The sequence below is a fragment of the Chelon labrosus genome (genome assembly GCF_963514085.1).
Source record: "Chelon labrosus genome assembly, chromosome: 3".
Classification (NCBI taxonomy): Eukaryota; Metazoa; Chordata; class Actinopteri; order Mugiliformes; family Mugilidae; genus Chelon; species Chelon labrosus.
In genome coordinates this window covers 2631361-2658088 of record NC_140339.1, presented here as the reverse complement: position 1 = coordinate 2658088, position 26728 = coordinate 2631361, and the positions used below count along the sequence as shown (strand labels likewise).

At 40.6% G+C, this 26728-nt stretch overlaps 3 protein-coding genes across 3 annotated transcripts; 2 read left to right on the top strand and 1 right to left on the bottom strand.

Moving 5' to 3' along the window:
- Positions 1-227: 227 nt before the first annotated feature.
- LOC311485476 (beta-1,3-galactosyltransferase 1-like) lies at positions 228-3061 on the bottom strand. The gene has a single exon (XM_084540897.1). It carries the CDS (start codon positions 2859-2861, stop codon positions 1725-1727), a length of 1137 nt encoding a protein of 378 aa, XP_084397023.1. The 5' UTR covers positions 2862-3061; the 3' UTR covers positions 228-1724.
- Positions 3062-3599: 538 nt separating this feature from the next.
- Positions 3600-5683, top strand: LOC311485544 (beta-1,3-galactosyltransferase 1-like). Its single transcript, XM_084541031.1, has one exon. It carries the CDS (start codon positions 4210-4212, stop codon positions 5473-5475), a length of 1266 nt encoding a protein of 421 aa, XP_084397157.1. The 5' UTR covers positions 3600-4209; the 3' UTR covers positions 5476-5683.
- A 15438-nt stretch (positions 5684-21121) lies between these two features.
- LOC311485545 (beta-1,3-galactosyltransferase 1-like) lies at positions 21122-23781 on the top strand. The gene is made up of 2 exons (XM_084541032.1): positions 21122-21295; positions 21462-23781. Exon 2 carries the CDS (start codon positions 21469-21471, stop codon positions 22603-22605), a length of 1137 nt encoding a protein of 378 aa, XP_084397158.1. The 5' UTR covers positions 21122-21295; positions 21462-21468; the 3' UTR covers positions 22606-23781.
- Positions 23782-26728: the final 2947 nt, after the last annotated feature.

The window sequence follows — 26728 nt, the reverse complement described above, 5'->3', positions numbered from 1 at the left end:
ATATCAACTAATATACCTGCCCATAACCATCTGACTCCCTATACTCAACATAATCACATAAATGATATCCTAATAAACACAAAAACCCAAACAATATCCCTTAACCTTACTACTAACAGAAACATAAAATGCATTAATGGCTCCTACAGTCTCAAACAGGTGTTGCCACTTGTACACTGTCTAACGCCTTTTCTGCATCGAGTGACACTGCAACGCATGGTTTTTGGTCAAAGCATAGGAATTTTAAGTATGCAGCACCCACAGATGTTCCCTAAAAAAAAAAAAGTCGGACAAAATCTGTGATTTAGAACAAGGATGAATCCAGGTAAATCCAGTTCCCTTCGTTTTTATTCCCAGAAAACATTTCAGAATGCATGAATTCCTCCTGCTGACATTCAATCGTTGATCCAGGTATAAAGCTATTTGTCAACCAAATAAGTTTGAGATAAAAGATAAAAAAGAAAAGAGGTGACGTCTTGCAGCTTCATCAACCAGGAAACAGTATCTGAACTTTACATGTGAAGCGTCAAGAGTGTCAACAAGCTGCGCAACACAATGATTCTGTTTAACCACTGATGACCTTTCTGTCACTGAAACCGGTCCCTCCACCTTAGACAAATAATCACAGAAGGATTCCACATCTCATAACTAAAAAAGGAGCTGCATTATGAATGGTGGTGACACTGGAGGGGTATACTCTTAAACCGGTGCTCCGATATTTTAACTTCCAGTCCAAACCACAGCTGGATATGTCCCATCCAAGTACAGAGCTGAAACAGATTATTACTTATCACTCACACTGTATTAGTATAAGTATTCATACGTAGCACTTTGTACACATTTCCTGATCATGACATCTTTGTTTAGATCAAGGTCCAAGGTCACTGTATTTGCCCAACATGAGCCAAGTTTAATATCTGATTTGGAATCGATTCTGAAGAAATCTTTAACACCGAGTTAACCTAAGACATGCCCTGAATCGTTGTGAAAATTATTTAAGAGATATTTTTAAATCTGCTTGATAGTCGGGAATGAGACCGCGGATCAGATCTTGTAATGACATCTGTAAGTACCTAATTCTGCATATTTAATTATCCAACATTCAAACAAATAATAAGCTGAAATGATCAGAGCGATCCAGTGACACATCCGCTGCCTGTAGCTGCGGCGCTGCACAACAAAAGGAAACTAGCAATAGCTCTTTCGGCATGATTAAAGAACATCTATTCCAAGTTGAACAAACCAGAAGAGTGGGTTTGAAGCTCAGTGCGATGAAATATAAGCCTTGATCTATCTGTATTTACTGTGTAAGTTTATTTCTGCTGTAATGTAACATCTATGGGAACTGACTCAAGAGTACATAAGAGAAACTGCAGTTTTTACTACTTCTGCATTTGCAGACAGGTTTCAGCTTTATCGTGTTTAGATATTTATCAGATAACTTATCTTTTTAGGTTTTGAATACAATCTAAACCGAAATCTCTGAGTCACAACCTCGCCGCCATGCTAACCACGCTAACAGTTCTGGGAGTAGGCACAAAGTGATGCACCTGCAGCTTCATGTTTTTTACTAAAAAATACTCTGTTTAAAAAAAACAAAAAAAACAAAAACACTTTTCTCCCCAGATTTCTACATTTAGATTTGACCTCAACAAGAAGAGCTCCACATCTGCTTTGTGCTTCGTTTAACACTTATTCCCAACAATCAACAGGTCGTGAACATGTCAGCAGTACTTGCCCGGCTTTTTAAAGTCATTCCAAAGCCATATTCGATCTGTGTGTGGGTCAGTTGTGGTGGCGACTATCCCGGAGAAAGCACAGCGGCTGTACGACAGAGGAGTGACGTGGAAGTAATTCCCGTTTGGAGGGTCGGTGGGAGAGATCCCTGCGTACTGCATGCACAAACCTAAATACACATCTTCAATGTAGAGAGCTTTAACGTGTCTGGATGCCTCCACCAGCTTTTTCGGGAGGTCTAAAGACAAAATGTAGCCCAGACCCAGAGCATAGTGTGGGTACTGTGAGTTAGCGTAAAGCGCCTCAGGTAGGTACCACTTAGATGTTCGGTCTCTCAGGACTTGACCTCCATGTGCCACAAGTCCAGTCATGTAGTTTGTCTTTGGCGCCTCTAGAACCATTTTGATGAGGTTTGGAACATTCAGAAACATGTCTGAGTCGATCTTCATGGCGTAAGAGGCTCTGGAGCAGTAAGAGTCCAGCCACTCCAGCATCACCATGGTCTTGATGGTCAGGTTCTTGTAGCAGTCCAGGAAGTCGCTCTGGACCAGGTCTCGGTGCTCTTTGCTCTCCTGCAGCAGCTGCTCTTGCAGCGGCTCGGCCCCGTCTCCGGTCGGCTGCCCCAGCAGGAAGAACAGCCTCAGCTCTTTGCCCAGCACCAGGCTCTCGCTTCCCCAGGTCTTGCGGATGACGTCTCTGTGATCCCGGTTTTGGGGGGCCACAGGGACCACGAGAACCAAGAAGGGCTTCTCCTGCTCACATCTCTGAGGCTCATTTATGATGAAGTTGTACTTGTAGGGGTATTCCACCAAGTATGGTCTAAGAGACACATCAGGGTCAGCTTTGCTTTGATCCACCACTGAAGTATCTGCAGCCTGCCGTGCCGGAGAGGTGGCGACCTCCTCTGTTAATGTCACAGTCCCAGTTTCAGATCTGGGATCAGTCACGTTGTCTGTGCTAATATTTAATGCTCGACTTCTGAACTCTTTGAACCATTTAAGGTCCCAGTCAAGCATAACTTCATTCGCGTCCATGTAGTAAAACAGCAAACATGTTCCAAAGACCAGAAAAACCACGAAGGAGGATCGCCGGGAACAAACACACAGTCTCCTGATGTCCATCATTTCCTCCTTGAGACGACAAGATTTTTTTTTTAAAGGAAAGAAACAGTTCAAATCGTCAGAGTATTTAATGTTTAAACTGATATTCTCTGCAAAGCTTGTGGATTATTTCACAGATACAGCATCAAAGTCTTTTTTTTAGCTCAGCATGAAATGATAAAATAAAAGCTCACATACCTTTAGTTTCCATGAACAAACACACTTCAATATCTAGAGATGCTCTGCTTTTCAAAAAGGAAAAACAAAAATGATTAATTCATGGCAGAGAGTCAGGCGTGAGTCATACATCCTAATGAGCATAAAGACATTAATCCTGGATCATGAAGTCCCGGTACGATCAGGTGCCCGTAGTCCTGTCTCTCTTTTCATACCCGCAGAGAGAGCCACACCTGTGTTTGCTCCACCCCTCCTCTGTCATTGTCCAGAGGAAAACCTGAAATTTAACATCAGGCTGATCTGGATCAGCAGAACATTACAGGAAAGATTAGGATTAAGATTATATCCCTCCATCCACATTTCTTTAACTCTAGAAATGAAAGGCAGCACATACAAAGTGCCACGGTCTTCAGAATTTTCTACATATCTGCATGAAAACGACTCAAATATCAGCAGATGTCCTTAAAGTAAATAGATTTAGAAGTAATCCTGGAGATGCATTCACGTTTGCAGCTCACAGATTTGTAATAATGACTCAATTTCCTGAATAAACAATTACACAAGTATGATATTTCAGTTTTATTGGTTCGATTGGGCCCCTGGTTTTCCACTTCCAGGACTTGTGTGAAAATCTGCTGATGATTTGAGTCATTTTCAATCAGAAACGTTCCTGTAATGGTTTTTTTTCTTGAAATTTTATTGCCTCGTCAGTGTGCGTCCAATTTAAAATCACATATCAGCACAAACACAGAAAGAAAATGAGATAATCTAATTAATATAAATATATCTAACTATGAATAGAACAAAATGAGCAGTTTTAAACGTAGTATAATGAATCGCTCTCATCTTCCCAAGTCTTCTGGAGGGTTCCAAGTTTTCCACTGGACAACAGCAGAGGGGTGGAGCAAAGGCAGGTGAGACAGGTGTGTCTCTTCTGCAGGTAAGTAGAGAAAGACACAGTGCTATGGTTGCCTGATCATACTAGGACATCAGGTTAATGTCTTAACGAGAAGGTACGACTCATGTCTGAGTCTCTGCCAGGAATTTATCATTGTCTTGGATTTTATTTTTTGTTTTTCCTGCAACACACTGAAAAGCAGAACCTCTCTAGACAGGGCAGTGTGTTTATTAACAGTTAGTAAAGGTAGGTGACCTTTTATGTTATCCTGTCATGCTGAGCTAAAATAAGACTTTGATGCTGAAATATTACACGAGCTTTACAGAGAATATCAGGTTTAACATTAAATACTCTGATGAAGTATTTCTTTCCTTTAAACAAATTGTGTCGTCGCAAGAGAAGAAAATGATCAGGAGACTTTGTTCCCGGCGATCCTCCTTCGTGGTTTTTCTGATTTTTGGAGCATGTTTGCTGTTTTACTACATGGACATGATTGAAGTGATGCCTGTGTGGGGCCTTAAATGGATCAACGAGTTCAGAAGTCATGGATTAAATATTAGAAAAGACGCGACTGATCTTAGATCTACATCCGAGCCCAACACTACTGCTGAAAGAGAGACTGTGACATTAACAGAGGAGGTCGCCACCTCTCCAGCACGGCAGGCTGCAGATACTTCAGTGGTGAATCAAAGCTCAGCTGACCCTGATGTGTCTCTTAGACCATACTTGGTGGAATACCCCTACAAGTACAACTTCATCATAAATGAGCCTCAGAGATGTGAGCAGGAGAAGCCCTTCTTGGTTCTCGTGGTCCCTGTGGCCCCCCAAAACCGGGATCACAGAGATGTCATCCGCAAGACCTGGGGAAACGAGAGCCTGGTGCTGGGCAAAGAGCTGAGGCTGTTCTTCCTGCTGGGGCTGCCGACCGGAGACGGGGCCGAGCCGCTGCAAGAGCCGCTGCAAGAGCAGCTGCTGCAGGAGAGCAAAGAGCACCGAGACCTGGTCCAGAGCGACTTCCTGGACTGCTACAAGAACCTGACCATCAAGACTATGGTGATGCTGGAGTGGCTGGACTCTTACTGCTCCAGCGCCTCTTACGCCATGAAGATCGACTCAGACATGTTTCTGAATGTTCCGAACCTCATCAAAATGGTTCTAGAGGCGCCAAAGGAAAACTACATGACTGGACTTGTGGCACATGGAGGTCGAGTCCTGAGAGACCGAACATCTAAGTGGTACATACCTAAGGAGCTTTACGCTAACTCACAGTACCCACGCTATGCTCTGGGTCTGGGCTACATTTTGTCTTTAGACCTCCCGAAAAAGCTGGTGGAGGCATCCAGACACGTTAAAGCTCTCTACATCGAAGATGTGTATTTAGGTTTGTGCATGCAGTACGCAGGGATCCGTCCCACCGACCCTCCAAACTGGAATTACTTCCACGTCGCTCCTCTGTTGTACAGACGCTGTGCTTTCTCCAGGATAGTCGCCACCACAACAAATGCAAAAATGGATCGAATATGGCTTTGGAATGACTTTAAAAAGCCGGGGAAGTACTGCTGACATGTTAATTGTTGGGAATAAGTGTTAAACGAAGCACAAAGCAGATGTGGAGCTCTTCTTGTTGAGGTTAAATTTAAATGTAGGAATCTGGGGAGAAACCTTTTGAATAAAGTCAGCTCAACACGCGCTGCATTTTTTAAAATAGAGGATTTTTTAGTAAAAAACATGAAGCTGCGAGTGTGAATTATTTAATATCTGCACAGCTGTGTTAGCCTCCAAATACAATGGAACTGTTTAATATCAACTGACGCGTAGATGAGCCACACACAGAAAAAAAAAAAAAAACTCACCACTCAACATTTTTTTGTTTATTTGTTTTTTTTTTTTTTTTTAACAAGGTGTTTAACTGAAACCAGTTTGCGTCTCCCTGGTCTGCATTCTAGTGTCATGATAATATACCCTGAACCCTTTTCCGTGGTCCAGGTACGTCAGGTATGTTCTATTTTGACACGCCCGACAAACCACTATGATGTGAGAGCCAAAGTGCATCAAAGTGTGTCTTTTCATAGCGGCTGCAGGCAGGATAAATGACATTCAGTGTGTTTACGGAAGGATGTACGTGGAAATATTGCTTTCTGTTGCTATCACGTGGGCGGACGCTCACGGGGGAAGTTATATAATAATAAAGAGTGCCCCATAAACTTCTGTTCAGTGTTTTCAACCTCAATATCAACTCATGCTCAGGTTCAGATTCTCAGTCATCCGAGAACAAAGCTAAAAGCAAACACGCTTCATGTGAGTGGCTTCGTTCAGATGGAAATGAACGGTGGGGGGTTTTAGGTTTTAAATGGGAACAAGTGTGGGTGGTGCAGACCTGAAACTGGATGTCATAGTCAAAGTGTTGCCAGATTAGGAGGTTTAGATATTGACCATTTATTGTCTGAAAACACTAGTTTGGAAATACCCATGGGTTCTTTGAGGCTACATGTGTTTACTTGTTCTAAGCATTTCTAAAACTTTTTTTTCTTGTTTGTTAAGCTGCGTTGTTGCAGTGTGTGCTGTCACTCAGACTGATTGCTGCAGACTGCGCAGTCTGTTCTTCAAAGGCAGCGTGTCATAAGTTCTGCTGTGTGTCTGAATGTGCTCGTTTACATCGTTACCAAACAAAACGTGAATGGTTTTCTGATTGTTCAGGGTTTTCAGGTCAGTTATTCAGTTTCCTCTTTGGTTTATAATTCTTTAACATACAATGTCAACACGCTCATTTCAGACCATAATATTCAGCCTCCATGCAAACAGTTAAGTTGGAATCTCTCATGCTGATTAAATATTGTCCAACCTGTAGTCACAAAATCTCATACACTCAAGGTTTAAACCTTTAAAAACGTGTTTTTTTTTTAAAGCTCCATAATTTTATTTTTTAACAGTTTCTCACTGATGCTTTTAATAAAACAAACGGTTCATTTCTAACATGTTGTCATTTTGCATTTAGACCTAATGAATGCAACTGATCTGCTGTGTGTGTGTGGGGGTGGAATGAAGTTCTAAAGCTTAAAGGTGCAGCCACGCGTTGACACCATGTTACAAAACTGACACGACGATAAAACAGTGTTCGGGTTTTTCTTTTCTCTGTTTGTACGTGAAATAAATAACTGAGAAAATGGATCTGCAAATGTCTTGGCTTTTTCTTTCTATGTGATAAAATCAAAAAAATATTCTGTAAATTTTGTGCAAATGTTTGAAGTATGCGTTTGCATTTGAAATGATCTAATGGGACCCAAAAAAGGACTAGCCTGCAGGCTACAGCTAACGGCTAGTGACCTTTGACAGCGCCCGACGCTTGTCCCTAACAGTGGCCAATTAGGCTGAATTATGCTGAACTTTAAGCCTTCATCACATTTGAACGGAGGGGTTACTAAAAAATAATAATAGTTCACCCCTATAAAAAAATTGTTCATTGCACCAGGCTAGAAACTCCCTTTTGGAGCCAGAAGCCAAATATCTATAACTTGCCTCCTATAATTTTCCTCCAGCATCCATTTAAAGCTATTAAAAATGAACTTTAAATGTAAATTTAATGCCAATTTACCAAGTGTGTGCATCCTAAACATCAGCATTTTAACCTCCTGATAGCATTTAGCTCCAAGCGCTGCCTTTAACCTTTGTTCTCTGTCAAGTTGTCTGTTACGTTCCACCTGATTGTTTCTCGTAGTTCCTCATGTTCCTAAGTTCTCCTTTTTGGTCCTTTCCTGTTTTTTATTTATATTTTTGTTAAATCTGTTTTGTTTCCTACTCCTGCCTCATCCCCGTGTTCTTCATTTGAGTCCTACCGCCACATTAACCGTGACGCATGCAGCAGGACATGTCTTCATTTGTAGCTTTGAATTATTTTTACTGGCATGAAGGAACAAACCTGAGCCAAACAGAAACAAAACTAAACAGGCAACAGGAAACAACACGTTCATGTTTAACAAGTTAAGATGCATCGTCTCAGAGTTATCTTCACAACAGTTGACTCATCATCAGATGATGTCTCCCTTTCGGAGCCAGAAGCCAAATATCTATAACTTTTCCTCCAGCATCCATTTAAAGCTAATAAAAATTAACTTTAAATGTAAATTTAATGCCAATTTGCCAAGTGTGTGCATCCTAAACATCAGCGTATTAGCCTCCTGATAGGGTTTAGCTCCAAGCGCTAACTCTTGTTCCCGTGGAGGCCTTAAACTCTGCAGCCGTGGCGTTAATATTATTCCGTGTGTCGATGTTCAGGTGAAATTCCACTGCAGGATTAGAGCGAACCATCGTTTAACTGCTCAGCATGCCGCTGCCTTTGAAGCTATTTCAAGTGGAGGTGGAGTGGTTTGATTTAAAGACAAAGCTATTTAGATGTCGTGCAAGCTTGTTTGAACTTGTTTGTGAAAAGATGTATGTGTGTATGGGGGTGGGGGTGGAACACGTGACCTAGCTGTTTATTTCAGGTAGTTCATATAATTCGTCCACTTTTCTGAGAAGTTTCCTTCTACAAGAACAGGTGTGGCGTCGCAATGATCGACTGTTGCCACTGACAACTGCTCCGTAGGAACTCAGAGTAAGTGCTGTGTATCTCCTTGTAACTGGTGGAGGAGGTAGAGCAGGGTGCAGCATTAATTAATCCCCAGTGAGTCTAGGAATCGTGAAGGGTTGATTTTATATACTGTCAAAAATACTGATGCTCCTTGAAGCAGACCAGGTCTTGTAGTTCCCAGTGGTCGCCAGCAGGGGTCAGTCTGAGCGGGTGGATAGATGTAAATGTTAATGTAAATGTACTTTATTTATGTAGCACCTTACAACGAGCCACAGGTGAACCAAGGTGCTTTACAAAAGATTAAACAACGATTTAAAACAACACACCGGAAAACAAGAACATTAATGAAACGAAGCTAAAAAAAAAACCTAAAAACTAAAAACAATAAATGAGAGGATAAAAAGTAAAATAAAAATAGAATCAAAATAAAGTGTCACCACACCACCGGGTACTAAAAGCCATTTTAAAAAGATGCGTTTTAAGTCTTGATTTGAAAAGATGATGTAGTAGGAAGGATGTGATTCAGACATGAATGGGCTGAAAATACAGAAAATATTACAAAGACTAAGAATGAGTGAGGTAAAAAAAGAAAAAAAGAAAAGATATACAGTTTATGAAAAAGGTGTAAGTTCAAAAAAAATATCAAAAACCCTTAAAACATTACAATAAAAACAAATAGACAAAACAGAAACAGTCTGATAATACAGAATACATTAAAAGAATAAAAATAATAGCCTTTAAAATACTGAAATAGATAAGATAAAAATACAGAAGAATTACAAAAAATTATAGGCAAACAAGCATATATCTACAAACATGTAGAGTATTATTTAAAATTAAATGTTCTGAAATTTCACTAAAAACCAAAATGAGCCACAAATTCAGAAAATATTCCAACAAAGTATAAAATACAATGCATTAAATAGAAATAAGGAAAACATAAATAAATTAAAAATAGAGAAACATTACAAAATGTAATAATGAATGAGGTAAAAGTATATGAAAAAGTTCTAAGTACAGAAAGTATTACTTAAAAAATATTTTAACTACAAAACCACTTTAAACATAAATGTGCCACAATACAGAAAAACATTAAAGAAACACAAATTAATAAAAAAATAAATGGATAAAGGACATTACAAAAAAATAATTTAAATGTATATAAAACACAGAGAACATAAAAACAAAACAATAAATTGATATTACTAAAATATGGTGAATGAAAAAGTACAAAGAAAAATATTATTTAAAAATATATTTCCTACAACTACAAAATATAAAATACAGAAAATTGACACAAAAAATAGAAATCAATGAGATAAAATTGCAAAATGTTACAAAAATACACATGAACAACTACAAATTAAAAAAAGTATGTAGAAAAAATAAATAAATAAAATAGCTGAAAATACAAAATAATTCATTAAATATGTGCAAATACCTGAAACATTAACAAATACGTAGCTGTCTCAACAATAGGTTAAGCGAATATATCTATGAAGCATATTTAAAATAATACATTTGAGATTATCTAGTACTAATAAATACACATAAACATATAAATGAATCAATACAAACAGGGTTTCTCTGTGTTTCTTGTCTTGTTTTACTTCCTGTGTTTGGTAGATTGGTTTCTCCTTGTGGCTCCGCCCTCATTAGTTTCACCTGTGTGAACCTGTTAACCCATCTGCCTTTAACCTTTGTTCTCTGTCAAGTTGTCTGTTACGTTCCACCTGATTGTTTCTCGTAGTTCCTCATGTTCCTAAGTTCTCCTTTTTGGTCCTTTTCTGTTTTTTATATATACTTATATTAAATCCGTTTTGTTCCCTACTCCTGCCTCATCCCCGTGTTCTTCATTTGAGTCCTACTGCCACATTAACCGTGACACATGCAGCAGGACATGTCTTCATTTGTAGCTTTGAATTATTTTTACTGGCATGAAGGAACAAACCTGAACCAAACAGAAACAAAACTAAACAGATACAGGAAACAACACGTCCATGTTTAACAAGTTAAGATGCATCGTCTCAGAGTTATCTTCACAACAGATCAGATGACTCTGATGTCCCCGAGCTAGAAAAGCAAGTATTCATCAGGATGCAAAGCAGTTCTGCTCTGTTTCCCACAGTACATGTCAGATGATTGTTCCTCTCTTTGGCCTAACACCAACATCATGCAAATTTATTTTGCTTTTTTTTTTGCACCGAAAGCCACATATGGAAAAATATACAAACGACAAATAAATGTAGGCAAACGATATGCATGACATCTGATACCGCAGCCTACATCACAGCTTTCCATTTAAGTTGGCAGCTGTTAATGTTTTTCTTTTATTGAAAGGAGAGGAAGACAGCGGGGCTTTGTGTCCTCTGGGGTATTTCTTCCGTGAACTGTAAATGTGTTTGTTGATAAGAGTACTTTAGGACAGATGTTGCATGAGCTCTTCAGTCGTGTTTTGACACTGCTCAACATGGCCTTCACAAGCAGTAAGTAGTCCACACTGGGGTTGTACCGACATGTTGACTTTACTGCTGTTGCATGACGCTTTAATCATCAAGTCGACTAGTCGCCGATCATGTGACAATAACAACATGGACGCCTCCTAGAAGACAGGTGAGGAGTCCAGTGGGTCGTTGTAGCAAACCAGTGAGTGGAAATACTTCACTAAAGATGAAGCCCATACTACCGCGACATGTCAGTCCTGAAATACGACTAAAGTACTACTGCAGTGCATCTGCTAATGCTAGCAGAGGAACGGTCCAAATCCTCTGGACAGCAGTCAGTTAACAACGTCACCAAACGTCCTGTGGTAACAGAGAGAAGGAGGCTGCACATCAACTACTTGATAAAGTTATTAGACCTCTAGCTGCAGTACACGGAGAAGGATTCAAAGATATACCACTTTATTATCCCGGATACATTGTTCTATATTACAACGCTCTGTAAAGTGCTATTAAATGCTACTGATGGAGCCGATTTATGAACATCTCTGCAGCTCACAGAGCAGTTGATTTGAAAAGATCACATGTTTCCGTTCAGTTCTGTTGTGTTTTATTTGTTGACGTCGTTGCTGTGGTTGCAGAGCCTGTTTTTTTTTTATTTGTTTTCTTTTGCCGTGCTAGAGCTGCATATTAGAAGTGTCACATTAACGGCGTTCATGGACTTCGCCGTGAGCTACGGCCGACAGTAGTTTGCGTTCAAGCTTCAGTTACCTCGCAGAAAAGCCTCCATGTACAGTAGCTTCTTTTTACAATATGTATTAAGGTCAAGAATATAGATTTCGGTGTTGGAAGGTATTACTTTCTGTTGTGTTTTTATGTGTGACGTCATTGATGTCGGCTCGACTTTCACCACATAATAGTCGACTTTAAAAACTCCAAAGTCAATAGAATTTATGACAACATCAGAGTAGTATCACGGGATGCAAGAGTACGCCTTATTCAATTCAAAATTATACATCGGTTTTACTGGACCGGTTTATGACCCACACCAAATTGTTGGCGATGCAAATCTGGGGAAGGTAATTTAGTTCATGCTTTATGGTCCTGTGACAAAGTCCAACAATTCTGGGCCAATGTTTATGATAATCTGTGTGAGATCACAGAGATACGAATCCCATTCCACTTTAGATTATTTGTTTTGGGTGATCATTCAGCCCTGACAGGATGGGATATTTATGATTGGTAGACAAATACTTGTCAGGGGGTGGAAGACGGGGGGGGGGGTGCCCTCTAAATTTCTTGGAGGGCTCTTGAAATGGGGTTATATAGTGGGGAGACGCAAGTTTGTAGTTATGGTGGATACTTACATGCCTGTGATGCTGCTATTCTTTATTAGGTGTAGTAGCTGTACATGAAAGAGCACAGCAATGGATGCTGGCAACCAGGGAGGGCAATAGGAAAAGTAAAAAAAAGTGTAACTATGTTTAAATATAAACACACAGATGTATTATATATTAAACATGTTTTTGTTTGCATATCGCTGGGAGCCTGTTGGTGCAGTCTACGTCACTGAAAGAGGCAGAGACAAAGGAACAGCATTTCCAGGACATCTGAGTAGCAGGACGAGCCCGCAGCACATTCATTCAACACCAGCTCATGTCATAGTACGTCTATAAGCGATGCTAGTGTTGAGTTACCAGCTGGTGGGGGAATTTACAGAATTTGTTAGAATCCAGTGCTACGGTATGCCCCCCCCGACAGCTGATCACACAGGGTCCTGTCGGGGTCACATCAGCGTTGATTGATGATTCAGTGAGCAGAACCAAGCAGCAACCTCCGGGTCTGAGCAGTGAAGACCACGTGGAAGAAAAAAACTGCACTTCATCGAGTGACTGCTTGATTCTGGCTCCAAAAGGGACCAAACCCCCGTAGACCTCATGTTAAAATACCCAACTTTACAACAATATTAAACATGTTTACAGCCTGCTACAAAAACGGTCTTGGTCTCAATGCCTTATTTCACTATTCATGACGAGTGTATGAGGGGGTGATTTTTTTTTTCTAATGCATTTGTTTGTTTTTTATTAAGGTTTAAAATTCTGCATAATCCGCGCTCCCTCGACGGTCGGCTTGTTTACCTGTAATTTGCTACTGCCATGGTTCGTCCACGACCTCAGAATCAGAAATATATTCAGCCATGTTGGAAAAAAACTAGCAGCAGCAAATTACAGGTAAACAAGTCGACTGTTGTGGGGGCGCGGGCCGCTCAGAGATGATATCGTCCAGGTCAGAAGACATCGTCCAGTTATCTTCACAACAGATCAGATGACTCTGATGTCCCCGAGCTAGAAAAGCAAGTATTCATCAGGATGTAGAGCAGCTCTGCTCTGTTTCTCACAGTACATGTCAGATGATTGTTCCTCTTTAGATATGATGTGCTGTTATCTTTTGGCCTAACGCCGACACTACCCAAACGTTTTATTAACTTTTTTTATTTAATGCTGATGGCTACGTATCTGAAAATACACAAAGGGCTGGCGCCATTTGGGCGACTTGGCAAATAATTAATTACATCTGTCAAGGTTCTCAGTCATCCAGGTCATGGTGTAGTACATCCAAGAACTGAAGAAGCTGCTCTGATGAGTGGTGCTGCCCGTATTTTTTAAAATGCTTTTTGTTTATAGGTAAATGACGTTTGATATGTGATACTACAACAGCCAACGTCCCAGATTTCCACTACAGTTGTCAGGATATTGGGTGCAATGCATGTTTTAAATTTGACATGCAAATAAGTCTGTGAAGGTTCTCAGTCATCCAGGTCATGGTATATAGAGTTGCTCTACAAGTCCAGTTGCCTTTTTTGAACCTTTTTTGGAGACATGCAAATAAGTAAGTGGAAGCTTTTTTTTTTAAACTCCGTGGTAAACAGTGATGCTTTGGACTGGAGGTTGGTGGCGGGGCAGGAGGAAGTTTGGTGGTTGAGGTGAAAAAGACACCACACAGAGATATCTGTTATGTCAAACAAGTTATCCTCATATTCAAATAAATTAACATCTGTGCAGTGTCTGTAAAACATCTCGTCACGCGCAGTCTTCAATTTGCTGTACGATTGTGTTTCTAACGTTTTTTGAATATCTGCCTTTTTTCCAGAGGACAGTTGAACAACAACAACAAAAAAAGGTTGTAGAGCGTGCGGACTGGCTGCCAGTGTTTTATGTCAGTACAACATCTATTAGTGCTGTGGTTTTAGTAGCTAACTTGGCAAAATGTGAACAAATAAAGGATAAAAGGTTGAGGCAGAAGTCGGCGTAAATCACTTCCTGTTTCTTTGTAAAACCACACTTTGTCTTACGCCATTTATTTTGTATTTCTCCGCTTGTCCTGTGAAGGGTTACGGGGGGGGGGCTATCCCAGCTGTCATTGGGGCGAGAGTCTCCAGTCTATCTCAGGGCTAACACAGAGAGACACTCACACCTACGGCCAATTTAGAATCACCAATGAACCTAACCAGCATGTCTTTGGACGGTGGGAGGAAGCTGGAGAACCTGGAGAGAACCCACGCAGACACAGGGAGAACATGTTAACTCCACACAGAAAGGAACCAGTCGGCCGATTGGATTCAAACCCATAGGCCGCCCCACCTCATATCAAGGGGGCAATAAAATACTTTTAAATCAAAGTCTCGAATATATACTTTTTGTTCTCTTTGGCGGCACCTGTGGCAGTAAGTGGCAACTGCACCACCTGTTTGGAAAAAAATAAATTCTTGTTCGACTTCACCCACCACCAAGGTGCATGGAGGAGGAAAAGAAGTTGTAAATAGGTTGCAGTTGTAGAGCTTTCAGACCAGCTACCATTTGCATAACTTCCTGCTTTCGTTCAGCACCAGAGTCGGTCTGACGTTTGGTTTCATGGTGTCGTCGTGTATTGTACTCCTTTATCACAGCAACAGTTTCATTGCAAATCAATCAGACACACTTGCCCTCATATTCTGTGAAGACATATTCACTTTCCCCACAGTGTCTGGGGTAAATTTTCTGCACTTTGCAGAGAAGTTATTCCATTATACGTTTAGAATCTGATGCGTGACATTTGAAAATGGAGTTGTTTTGACACCGCTGGCGTAACATGAGACACGTCGTCCCGATCCACCCAACAGCTGTGATAATCTGGTAACTCCACACCTGCGCTGTTGCCACCTGAACCATCCAGGCCGGCCTGAAAACAATGTTTACACAGCCACACGGCCTCCACCCCTTACTGTCAGAGCTGAATGCATAGCTTGACACATGAGCTCCGCCGCCTGATAGCAAACTCAGGTTGACAATCCTGTTTTGCATCTGTTGGCATCGTCTTTATTTATTAGTGTTGCACATCTTAAATCAAAACAGATCAATCATGTGTCTAGATACAGTGAACAGTGATGTGTGATTGTTCCCACAGGCTTCAAAGTGAGAGAAACCACAGCCTACAGTGTGGAATGCACCCCACACAAAAGAAAGCACACTGAAGCTGAGTGAGGACAACTTCACAGTTACAGTATGTAATTATTGCTCAACAAACTATATATATCACTCTGATATATATTAACTCTGACTCACAGGAGTGTTTCCTGGTTGGTATGTTTCAATGTGGATGTATGTGATTGGTTGGCCTGGTGCCACATGACCAAGCCCACCTTACAGGTTCCCATTGGCTCATACGTACATTTGCATGTGCATATACACCTGGATTTAACTGAGCAAATAGGTAGGAGCCTCCTATTGGATAATTACTGCATGGGTGATTATTTTTCAGCTGGCAACAAGTTATTTAACCCCAACTGATGCAATGAGTAGCTTCTCATTTCTTAAACAACCATGTCTAAAGACACATCCTGTGGTCGTGGAAAAGATGTTAGTCTGTTTGAGAAGGGTCAAATCATTGGCATGCATCAAGCAGAGAAAACATCTAAGGAGATTGTAGAAACTACTAAAACTGGGTTAAGAACTGTCCAACGCATTATTAAAAACTGGAAGGATAGTGGAGAACCATCAGGGTGAGAAGAGAGGCAGATGAAGTGATGCACCCATCATGCCTAGTGTCTACTGTACAAGCCTGTGGGGGCAGTGCTATGATCTGGGGTTGCTGCAGTTGCTCAGGTCTAGGTTCAGCAACATTATGTGTCCAGAGAATGAGGTCAGCTGACTACCTGAATATACTGAATGACCAGGTTATTCCATCAATGGATCATATTCCAAGATGACAATGCCAGGATTCATGGGGCTCAGATTGTGAAAGAGTGGTTCAGGGAGCATGAGACATCATTTTCACACATGGATTGTCCACCACAGAGTCCAGACCTTAACCCCATTGAGAATCTTTGGGATGTGCTGGAGAAGGCTTTGTACAGTGGTCAGACTCTCCCATCATCAATACAAGATCTTGGTGGAAAATTAATGCAACACTGGATGGAAATAAATCTGGAGACATTGGAGAAGATTATCGAAACAATGCCACAGAGAATGTGCTGTAATCAAAGCTAAAGGAGGTCCAAGGAAATATTAGAGTGTGGGACTTTTTTTTTTTTCTTGGCCAGGCAGTGTATGACTGGTTGTTTTCATTTAAAATACATATTTTTTTCCTTTAAGTATTTTTTAAAAGTTGTTTGCAGTGGTTTTCTCGTTGGTCCATTTACCGCACGTTTAAAAAGCTTCAGAACCTGAGCTTAAGGATCACCACGTTTTCAAGTTTTCTTCTGCATCAAAGTATTTCAGTAATAGCTGTCAACAACTCTACAAGTCCAGTTGCCTTTTTTGAACCTTTGTTGGATATAGTAATAGCTGCCAGTACAGTATTTCATGTAACATTTAACAGTCCTGTGCTTTTAGCTGCAAAATTAATTTGCCAAAATCTAAACACGGGAAGGCTAAAAAAGTTGAGGATGAAGTCTTTTTTCTGGTATAAAATACAATCATTTACTCACCCATATAAGTTTGGTGTCATTTGGAGTCGTTAGGAAGATATTTAGATCTGCATATATCCATATAGTGGGAGTGACTGGGGCACCAGTGTGTTTCGGTGCCCCAGTCACTTTTCACGTGGGATAAAAAATCTTTGGCAGGTAGAAGTGTGTTCTGATCCAAGGGTGTGGTAAACACAGATAAAGAGAGTACGTGTTTGTTACTTAGCGCATCTTTATCAAGAAAATTAATCTGAATTTTTTGCTCCAAGGACGAGGACAGATTTTAAACTGTGCCTGCACCGTATCAATGAATTCATTTGAATCTCTTAATCTTTCAGTGTCTCGTTATAACCACTCTAGTCAATCATTTCAGAACTCAGTGGTTTATAAGTCAACAAGCGACAAGAACGTTCAAGAACCATCCACGTCATTCTGAGACACTGTACACCTGTGGGTATAAATAAAAAGAAAGAAAAAAGCCATCGGTTGAATGAAAGATAAACCCGACTCCTCTGCAGCACACCTTCCTGGAATAGACAGTTGCCAGTAAATTCTCTGAGGTGCGTCCTCTCCTGGCAACATGAATGTTACATGAACAGCGGCTTGCTTCTGTTTATCCCAGAGATCAATGTTAAGGCGGATTAAATAACTTCCCAGAGTGTAACACGAGCACCAAAAGAGTTTAAATTCCTGTATGAACATGGAAATAAAAATTAGTTCACATCATCCTGTTTGAGTTTCTCTCAGAGTGGAGGACGACATGTCAGCTGTCAAAGAACAAAACATGTAAATAAATAAAGTGTAGCCCATAAAATTTGAATCATTTCATTTTATGAGATGAGGTTTGATCTTTATGGGCCACGCCGTTTAATTGCACAAGAATCTGTCACACAGGTTTTTGTGAATTCACCCGGGGGTGTTTTCTTTGGAGAGAAAGCTACGTCGTACTCGTCGGCCTTGCACCCGGCGGAGCTCGTCTTATCTTTTTATGAATCACCAAAGTAGCAGGGAGGGTCTGGTTTCTAAACTGACTCCACTAAACACCCCAGGACCCGAGGCGTGTGAGCTTTAGGTGTCCACCACATACAGATGTTCCTTAAAAAAAATTGAGAACAAGACAACTTGGATGAAACGTCTTCATGAGAACTCAACACGTCAAGTTTCCTTTGTTTTTTGACTTTTGTTTCAAGTCATAGAAAACATTTTAGACTCCATGAATTAGCTTCTTATCAAGTACAGATGTTACACATTAAAGATGAGAAAGATAAGCAGTGACATCGTGTTGCATCAGATTTGCCAACGATCAAACAGTATCTGAACTTTACATGTGACGTGTCAAGAGTTCCAACAAGCTGCACAACACAATGATTCTGTTTAAGGTGGAGGGTTGACATCAGAACCTGGCCCTCCACCTTAAACAAACAATTAACACAGGATTACATATCTTTAAACGCAATAAAACATTCAGGTGGCGGCACGGGAGGCTTTTATTCTGAAAACTGTGTCCCATTACTCATTCATTCCTTTATTCGTTCAACTTCTGTAACCGCTTGTAAGTAGAAGCTATTTTTTTTAAACTCCGTGGTAAACAGTGATGCTTCGGACACTGAAGGTTGGTTGGCGGGGCAGGAGGAAGTTTGGTGGTTGAGGTAGAAAGGACACCACACAGAGAGATCTGTCCTGATCCTGGTTATCAGTCTGCGGTTGTGTTATGCCAAACAAGTTATCCTCATATTTAAATAAACGAACGTCCGTGCAGTGTCTGTGGAACATCTCTTAATGTGCAATCTTCAATTTGCTGCACGATTGTGTTTCTAATTAGTTTAGTTTATTTAGTTTATTTCTTACAGGGACCATGTACAAAGTGCATTTATCACAGAGGAGAAGACAATTTGCTAATTTCCATCTGCAGTCCCAGGGCAGGTATAGAAGCATAGACAGAGGTATACACACACAAGTATTATCACCCCAATTAAAAGATGATGTTTGCCTTTTTTTTCCAGCCGACTTTAGAGAGGACAATAGAACAACAATAACAACAACAAAAGAGGTTGTAGAGCGTGCAGACGGGCTGCCAGTGTCTTTTGTCACAACAGTTGTCAGTACAACATCTATTAATGCTGTGGTTTGTGAACAAATAAAGGCTAAAACCTCAAGGTGGAAGTCAACATAAATCACTTCCTGCTTCTTTGTAAAACCGCATTTTGTTTTACGTTGTCTTCATCTACATATTCTGGAACCGCTTTTTCCTGTTAAGGGTCCACCCTGGACAGGTCTCCAGTCTATCCCAGGGCTAACACAGAGAGACACTCACACCTACGGCCACTTTAGAATCACCAATGAACCTAACCAGCATGTCTTTGGACGGTTAACGCTTAATGTTTCCTGCCCCAAGCTATCAGTCTGTACAACTCTGTGTGTGACGGATGACTCTCTGGACTTTTGTTTTTCTTGCACATTTGCACATGCTTGTTTGGTTATTGGTTGTAAATTCATTACATGTCATTGCAATCTAATTAAATTTTTTTTAATATTCACTTATCTTATATTTTTTGTAAATATTGTGTATAGATTTTTAAATTTTTTTTAAATTTTTTTTTTTAGTTCTCTATTTTTTTTATTGTTGATTTTAGCTTTTTGTTATATTTATGTCTGGTGTCGAGTGCCTCTACATTGCTGCTGCAACAGTGAGATTTCCCAGTTTGGGATTAATAAAGAAACTATCTATCTATCCACAAAGTTAAAATAATTATAATTAGATTTAAAAATAAAAACGCCATGTTAAAAATCTAGCAGCAGCCACACTGGTTGAGAAATGAATCCCCACAGACCTCCATGTTAAAATGTCCAACTTTACAGCAGAAATAAAAATGTTTACAGGCTGGAACAAAAACAGTTTTGGTCTCTGAAGCTAATTTCTTCATTCAAGACAAACTGTACGAGTTTTATAGAACTGTCCTGTTTAAATCATAACAAGACCTAAAGTTACGTATAATTGAGGGCACAGCTATTATGGCTGCCAAAATGGTGATGGTGAGCTTCAAAACACAGGTGTACACCGATCAGCCACAACATTATGACCACTGACAGGAGAAGTGAATAACACTGACCATCTTGTGACAGTTCAATGTTCTGCTGGGAAACTTCTGGACCTGGCATTCATTGGTGTGGATGTTACTTAGACATGTAGCACCCACCTAGACCAGACCAGGCACCCCCACCCCATAGCAATGACACTCCTTGATGGCAGCAGCCATCCCCAGCAGGATGCAGCCTGACACAGACACACACACAAAAACACTTTAGGAACAACTAAAAAAAAAAACATGAAGAACAGCACAAGGTGTTGACCTGGCCTCCAAATTCACTAGATCCCAAACTGATCAAGTATCTGTGGGATGATCCACAGAGGCCCCTCCCCTCAACATTCTGTTACCAGACACCACCCTCACTAGGCCCATGTCCATTCTCTGATGAGTCACCACCAGGGGGACCTACAATATATAAGTTGATCAGTGTAAACTGTCACCTGAAACAGGAAGTAAAGTGTCCTCAGGATGAATCTCGTTCACACCCGGGACCTTGCTGCTGGGGGGTATTGTTGCCCCGCCCTTAGTATCAAAGAGGAATTTAGAGGTAACTTGTGTGGACTTGGCACAGCCAGGTATCTCAGAACGCTTCTCGTTGGCGTTGTCAAGGACACTGCTGTTGCAGTTATAGGATGTGACCGTCCTTGTCACGTCCAAGTGTGTTATTAAATCATTAAACTCTGCAGAAGGCAGCAAAGGAAAAGATGTTATACCGAGTTACCACCTGATGAACGCTGCACTTTAATCTTGCTTAGATACTACAACCAGGACTTGTAATAAACAATATAATGTGAGTAATAATTAACTTAAAAAATAGAGCGTGAACAGGGATAGTTCAAGTTTGGACAGTTAAACGAAAAGTTAACCAGAAACAGAATAAATTAAATGAACACTGACAAAAATACTAACACTGATTAAACATACTGATCCGATGATGAGTACTTATTATTTACATAAAAAACATAAAAACATATTAAATATATTCCGGGGGGGATGAACGGTTGGGGAACAAATGGTTGTTAAGACATCAGTGTTTCACATGCACACAAAGAGGCGGGTCTCCTTTGTGTGCATCTACCCTAGGATTTCAGGTTTTCAGCAGAACAACAACCAAGGGGTGGAGCAAACACAGGTGTGGCTCTTCTGTAGGTAAAGAGAGACACAGTGCTTTGGTTACCTGATCTCGCAGGGAGCAGAGACTCCAGGATCCAGAGCTAATGTCGTCAGGCTCCGTTAGAACGGACAGGTAAGACTCACACCTGAGTCCCTGCCATGAATTTTTCATTGTCCGAGAGTGAGGGAGTCAGCATGCGACAAAGTGGCTTGTTACAGCCTGAAAAAGGTATGTGAGTTTTTATTTTTTATTTTTTTTCATGATTTGTTTCCATCATATAGGGAAGCAGAGAAGCTGCTGTTTAATAAAAACTGAAAAGATATACTAAAGCTAAGCTAAAATGACACTAACTACTGAACTGTTTATTTCCTTTAAACAAATTGTGTCGTCTCAGGGAGAAAATGATGAACGTCAAGAGACTGTGTGTTTGTTCCCGGCGATCCTCCTTCGTGGTTTTTCTGGTGTTTGGAACATGTTTGCTGTTTTACTACATGGACACGAATGAAGTTATTGCTGACTGGAACTTTAAATTGATCCAACAGTTCAGAAGTCAAGCATTAAATATTAGCGCAGACAACGTGACTGATCCCAGATCTGAAAGTGGGACTGTGACATTAACAGAGGACGTCGCCACCTCTCCAGCACGGCAGGCTGCAGATACTTCAGTGGTGAATCAAAGCTCAGCTGACCCTGATGTGTCTCTTAGACCATACTTGGTGGAATACCCCTACAAGTACAACTTCATCATAAATGAGCCTCAGAGATGTGAGCAGGAGAAGCCCTTCTTGGTTCTCGTGGTCCCTGTGGCCCCCCAAAACCGGGATGACAGAGACATCATCCGCAAGACCTGGGGAAACGAGAGCCTGGTGCTGGGCAAAGAGCTGAGGCTGTTCTTCCTGCTGGGGCTGCCGACCGGAGACGGGGCCGAGCCGCTGCAAGAGCAGCTGCTGCAGGAGAGCAAAGAGCACCGAGACCTGGTCCAGAGCGACTTCCTGGACTGCTACAAGAACCTGACCATCAAGACCATGGTGATGCTGGAGTGGCTGGACTCTTACTGCTCCAGAGCCTCTTACGCCATGAAGATCGACTCAGACATGTTTCTGAATGTTCCAAACCTCATCAAAATGGTTCTAGAGGCGCCAAAGGAAAACTACTTGTCTGGATTTGTGGAACGTGGAGGTCAAGTACGTAGAGACAGAGACTCTAAGTGGTACATACCTAAGGAGCTTTACCCTTCATCAGTGTTGCCACACTATGCTCTGGGTCTGGGCTACATTTTGTCTTTAGACCTCCCGAAAAAGCTGGTGGAGGCATCCAGACACGTTAAAGCTCTCTACATCGAAGATGTGTATTTAGGTATGTGCATGCAGTACGCAGGGATCCGTCTCACCGATCCTCCAAACGGCAATTGCTTCCACTTTTTTCCTGTGTCGTATAGCCGCTGTGCTTTCTCCGGGATAGTCGCCACCACAACTGACCCGCACACAGATCGAATATGGATTTGGAATGACTTTAAAAAGCCGAGGGAGTACTGCTGAGATGTTTACGACCTGTTGATTGTTGGGAATAAGTGTTAAACGACGCACAAAGCAGATGTGGAGCTCTTCTTGTTGAGGTTAAATCTAAATGTAGAAATCAGGGGAGAAAAGTGTTGCATAAAGTCAGCTCAACATGTTTTATTTTTTTAGAAAAAGTACGAAGCTGAAGGTTTAAAATCTTTTACACAGCAATTTATGTTTCTTTTAAAGGAAACTTTTGTGGTCTAGATTGTGTCGCAGTGTCTCAACCCTGGATTTTAATGTTTTTTTTTTTTAAAAAAAAGCCAACAAGCATCTGACCACATCTATTCCTCATTATTATAAATTGGCAGCATTCAAAGCTTCAGAGTCTTTTTTAAATCCGTCACTCCCGCTCACCACACGCAAGCTCCAAGCTTCACAAGAGACTCACTTTATATCTGATGAACGGTTTTTTCTTTTTTTTTTTAAAAAAAAGAGGAAAAAAACAACAACCACAGAAGGCGAGTGGAAACACGTCGGAACATTCAGGAAAACCAGCATGGCTTCCACAGTCAGAGCAAACAGTTTGTCACTGGTTTGTTTGAAAGGACTCAGAGCTACGAGAAGAGAGAGAGGACGGTTTGAGCTGCAGCGACGGTTTTACTGCAGCGCCAGAGTGAGAACAGAAACCAAGTGTTCCTACCTCAACCAGAACCTGGAGCCAGGACTGTAATGTTGTGTTTCTCCTTCTTATTACTTTACTTTTTTGGGTCATTTGCAATATTAATGAAGGAAAACTAGCTCATACTTACTTATAATTATATAGATATATATAATGCTATGATATTTAGTGAAATCTTATTACAGATCTCACAGGACACACATTGGAGTTTAGTTTCAGATGGTTTGCTGGTTGTAGATCGTATCAAACAGACAGATCTGTACTGTCAACACACGGCGGGGGCTTTTCCTTTGCGTGTCCTTATGTGTGCGTCACTTCTTCATGTGAATTGAATGTTGTGCTGAGGAGAAATGTGTGCATCGTGACAGGGTTTGTTTGTTAGTTTTTTTGGTTTTGCATTTCTTTCCTTATTCACAGGAAAAAGATGGGTTCGATTAAATGTGGTGCTTTGAACCGCGACGCAGTGTTTCTATAGCGGTTGCATGACTTGTCTCACAGGGGAAGTTATATATTAATAAAGAGTGCCCCATGAACTTGTGTTCAGTGTTTTTAACCTGAATATCAACCATCCAGTGTGTGTCATCCAGGATCCAGGTCACTTTTTATTTAAGAACAAAATTAAAAGTAAACACGTTCCACCCTCGGGGCTTTTTCAGATGTAAATGAACGCCGGGGAGAGAAGTTTTATTTATTTTTTTTTGTACAGGCAACAGTAAAAACCTAGGGGTTTTTCAGCAACCAGATACTCACCTGTAACAGGTGGTTGTTCAGGTTGGTCTGGGTCAGTTACTGGTTCTCCAGCAAACTCAGCAAACACATTATTCTCTGTTTACCTTCAGCAAATCTCATGTGCGGAAGGACACTCGAGATTTGAACCTTTAACCTTAACGGGTCAGAAGTGACTCGATGTGTTTGACTAAAATACAAAATACCGAATCTATTTTGTGTCACACACATTTAGCCAGCTTCTTTATTATTTATATTTAGACCACGTTTATATAAAATGAGTTGAAATTTGGAAATGAAGTAGACAGGAAACTGAACATTTTCTAACAAGTATTCATGTTAATTTGCATTTTATTATTTATTTTTTGCAGAGTTCAGATCAGAGTCGTTGCTGATCGGCGCCACAGGTTGCGCCAGACTTTTTCTTTGTTTGTCATTTTGACTGACAGGGTCATAAAAATCCCGTCATAATCTGTTTTTACCCGTCGCTTTAATTATTTTAAAATGATAACAATGACATATTCAATAGCTTTTAATTTAATTCATTCATTTTTAATTAATATTCCACACCCTGGATACACACATCAAGCAGATGAATATACGGAGGGTAATCTTTTTTTTTTTAACTAAAAATTAGGGCTGGGACTCGATTAAAAAAATTAATCTCATTAATTAGAGGCTTTGTAGTTAATTCATTTCGATTAATCACATTTAAATTGCCCCAGAAAGCAGCATTTTTTAATTTTAATGGATTTTAGTGGACGACTGAATCAAATAATAGACACAGACATGAATATTGTAAACTCAAGCTCTTTTAAAGCCGGGAAAAATGCATTTAAATTCAAAACAGTAGAAAAATAAAGAAAATATATCCCTGGCCATAACTGAACAGACCTAAAGTTAAAGTGTCATTTTAAATAATTTAAGTACTTTTTCAGAACAGTATTGACTTTAAATGGTTAAAAAAAAAAAAAAGAAAAGAAAAGTTTGGGGCTGCCGACACGTCTTGTCCGTACTTGGACCGTGACTGCTAGCACTAATGGTGCGTTCTATTTGTCTTGTAAGCGCGACTTGCAACTCGGGAGTGACGTCACATCCGTGTCGGAAAACAAGTTACAGCGGGTTTTTGCGTTCTGTTTTGTACACAACACGACAGGTCGGAGAAAAGATGTTTATAGTGTTTATCTTGTTTACAGTGCAACCACGGCGGATTTCACATGTTCATTACATATTACACAGTTCGATATCTGAATATTCCGTTTTGATTAACGTTAACGATAGGCAACTGCTCCGCTTTCTGCTCAAGACTCGGCATTGTTGTCATAGCAACATGGAGCGTCTCTAGCCAATTTAAACTGCACAAGCTACAAAATAACTTTTATTAAGCGGTATTTAGCTGTAGCGACATGCCTATTAGGTAACCGTATACACTGCTATGTGTACGACTTCTACATTTGGTTACAACAAAGACAAAAGTGCTTAAAATAGTAGAAAACCACAATGTTTACTACGTGTGACGCTCGTGGTAGCCATCTTGGAAACTGAACTCGGGGTCCTCTGAGCTTCGACGAGTTGACGACTTGTATATACGACCTCGGGGGCGTTCTATTTGCAACTTCCGGTTCGTAACTCGGGAAAACGACTCGGAAAACGAGTTCGGTGGACAAATAGAACGCCCCATAACAGCTCTTAGACAGCACCGGGGGGTTAAAGTGCTTCGGTGGTATGCAAACTCTTTTTTTTTTTTGCACAGTTTGCATAAAAGCTGGGTTTTATGCAAATAAAACTTCCAAAAACAAGGCTTCCATCAGGTTTTTAAAAAAAATAAATAAAATTTGCCTTCCCTCAGTCCTTGCAACTTGCTTTCATCCGATTCCTCCATTTTGATAGCTGATAGCTGTTAGCTGTTAGCTGTTAGCGCTGACGTGTGCATCAGTATAATCGGCGTACCAGGAAATCGTGCACTGACAAAAGTTCTTTGATGTTTGGAATGTAAACTACAAATAGACCAAGAACCGACTAATGAGGTCACTCGCCACCAAGTGGTCAGGGGTGTGAATTGGAATCTGTCAAAATGACGGATGGCCTTCAGATTTTTCTGTCACAGCTTTAAAAAAACAGTCAGTGACGGAAAATATTCGGTTAGCGCGACCCTTGATCGGCACAAAAGTTAAAGTTTGAATGAAAACGGTTGTTTGTGCACTCTGGTGCTGCACGCTGACGTCGCATGGAAACCAACAGTGTCTGAGGTTTTTGTACATGCATCAAATAGCAGGAAAAAAGGATCTGGCAGCACACCAGATCATTCTTTAGCCTTTTTCTTTTTTTCCTGTAAAACATCCGTATCAGTGTCACTTCTGTGGTAATGATCAGTCTGATAACCTTAACACTTCCTCTAATGCCACCATGTAAACTGGCTCTGTTTACATTTACAGCCATAACAGTAGATAAACTCTGACGGCCCTGCAGGTTTATTATTCTGCTTTAAATTTCTGATTAGCTGCTGGTTCACATATTAAAACGTGTGTGTTAAGAGCTTCAGAGGCTTTGGTTTCGCTTCCGTCAGTCTGGGTTGTGTTTTCATGTGGGCCAAACAAAGGTTAGCGGCTGACTGACAGCTGCAAATTGTCACCTGGGCATCTCCCGCTGCGTGGATTAGTCACATCGTCCGTTTTCTTCTGCTCGGCTTAGAGCCAGAAGGCAAATATCAACCTGAAGAGCAAAGGAATAAGAGAGATACATTTGTAGGTAAAG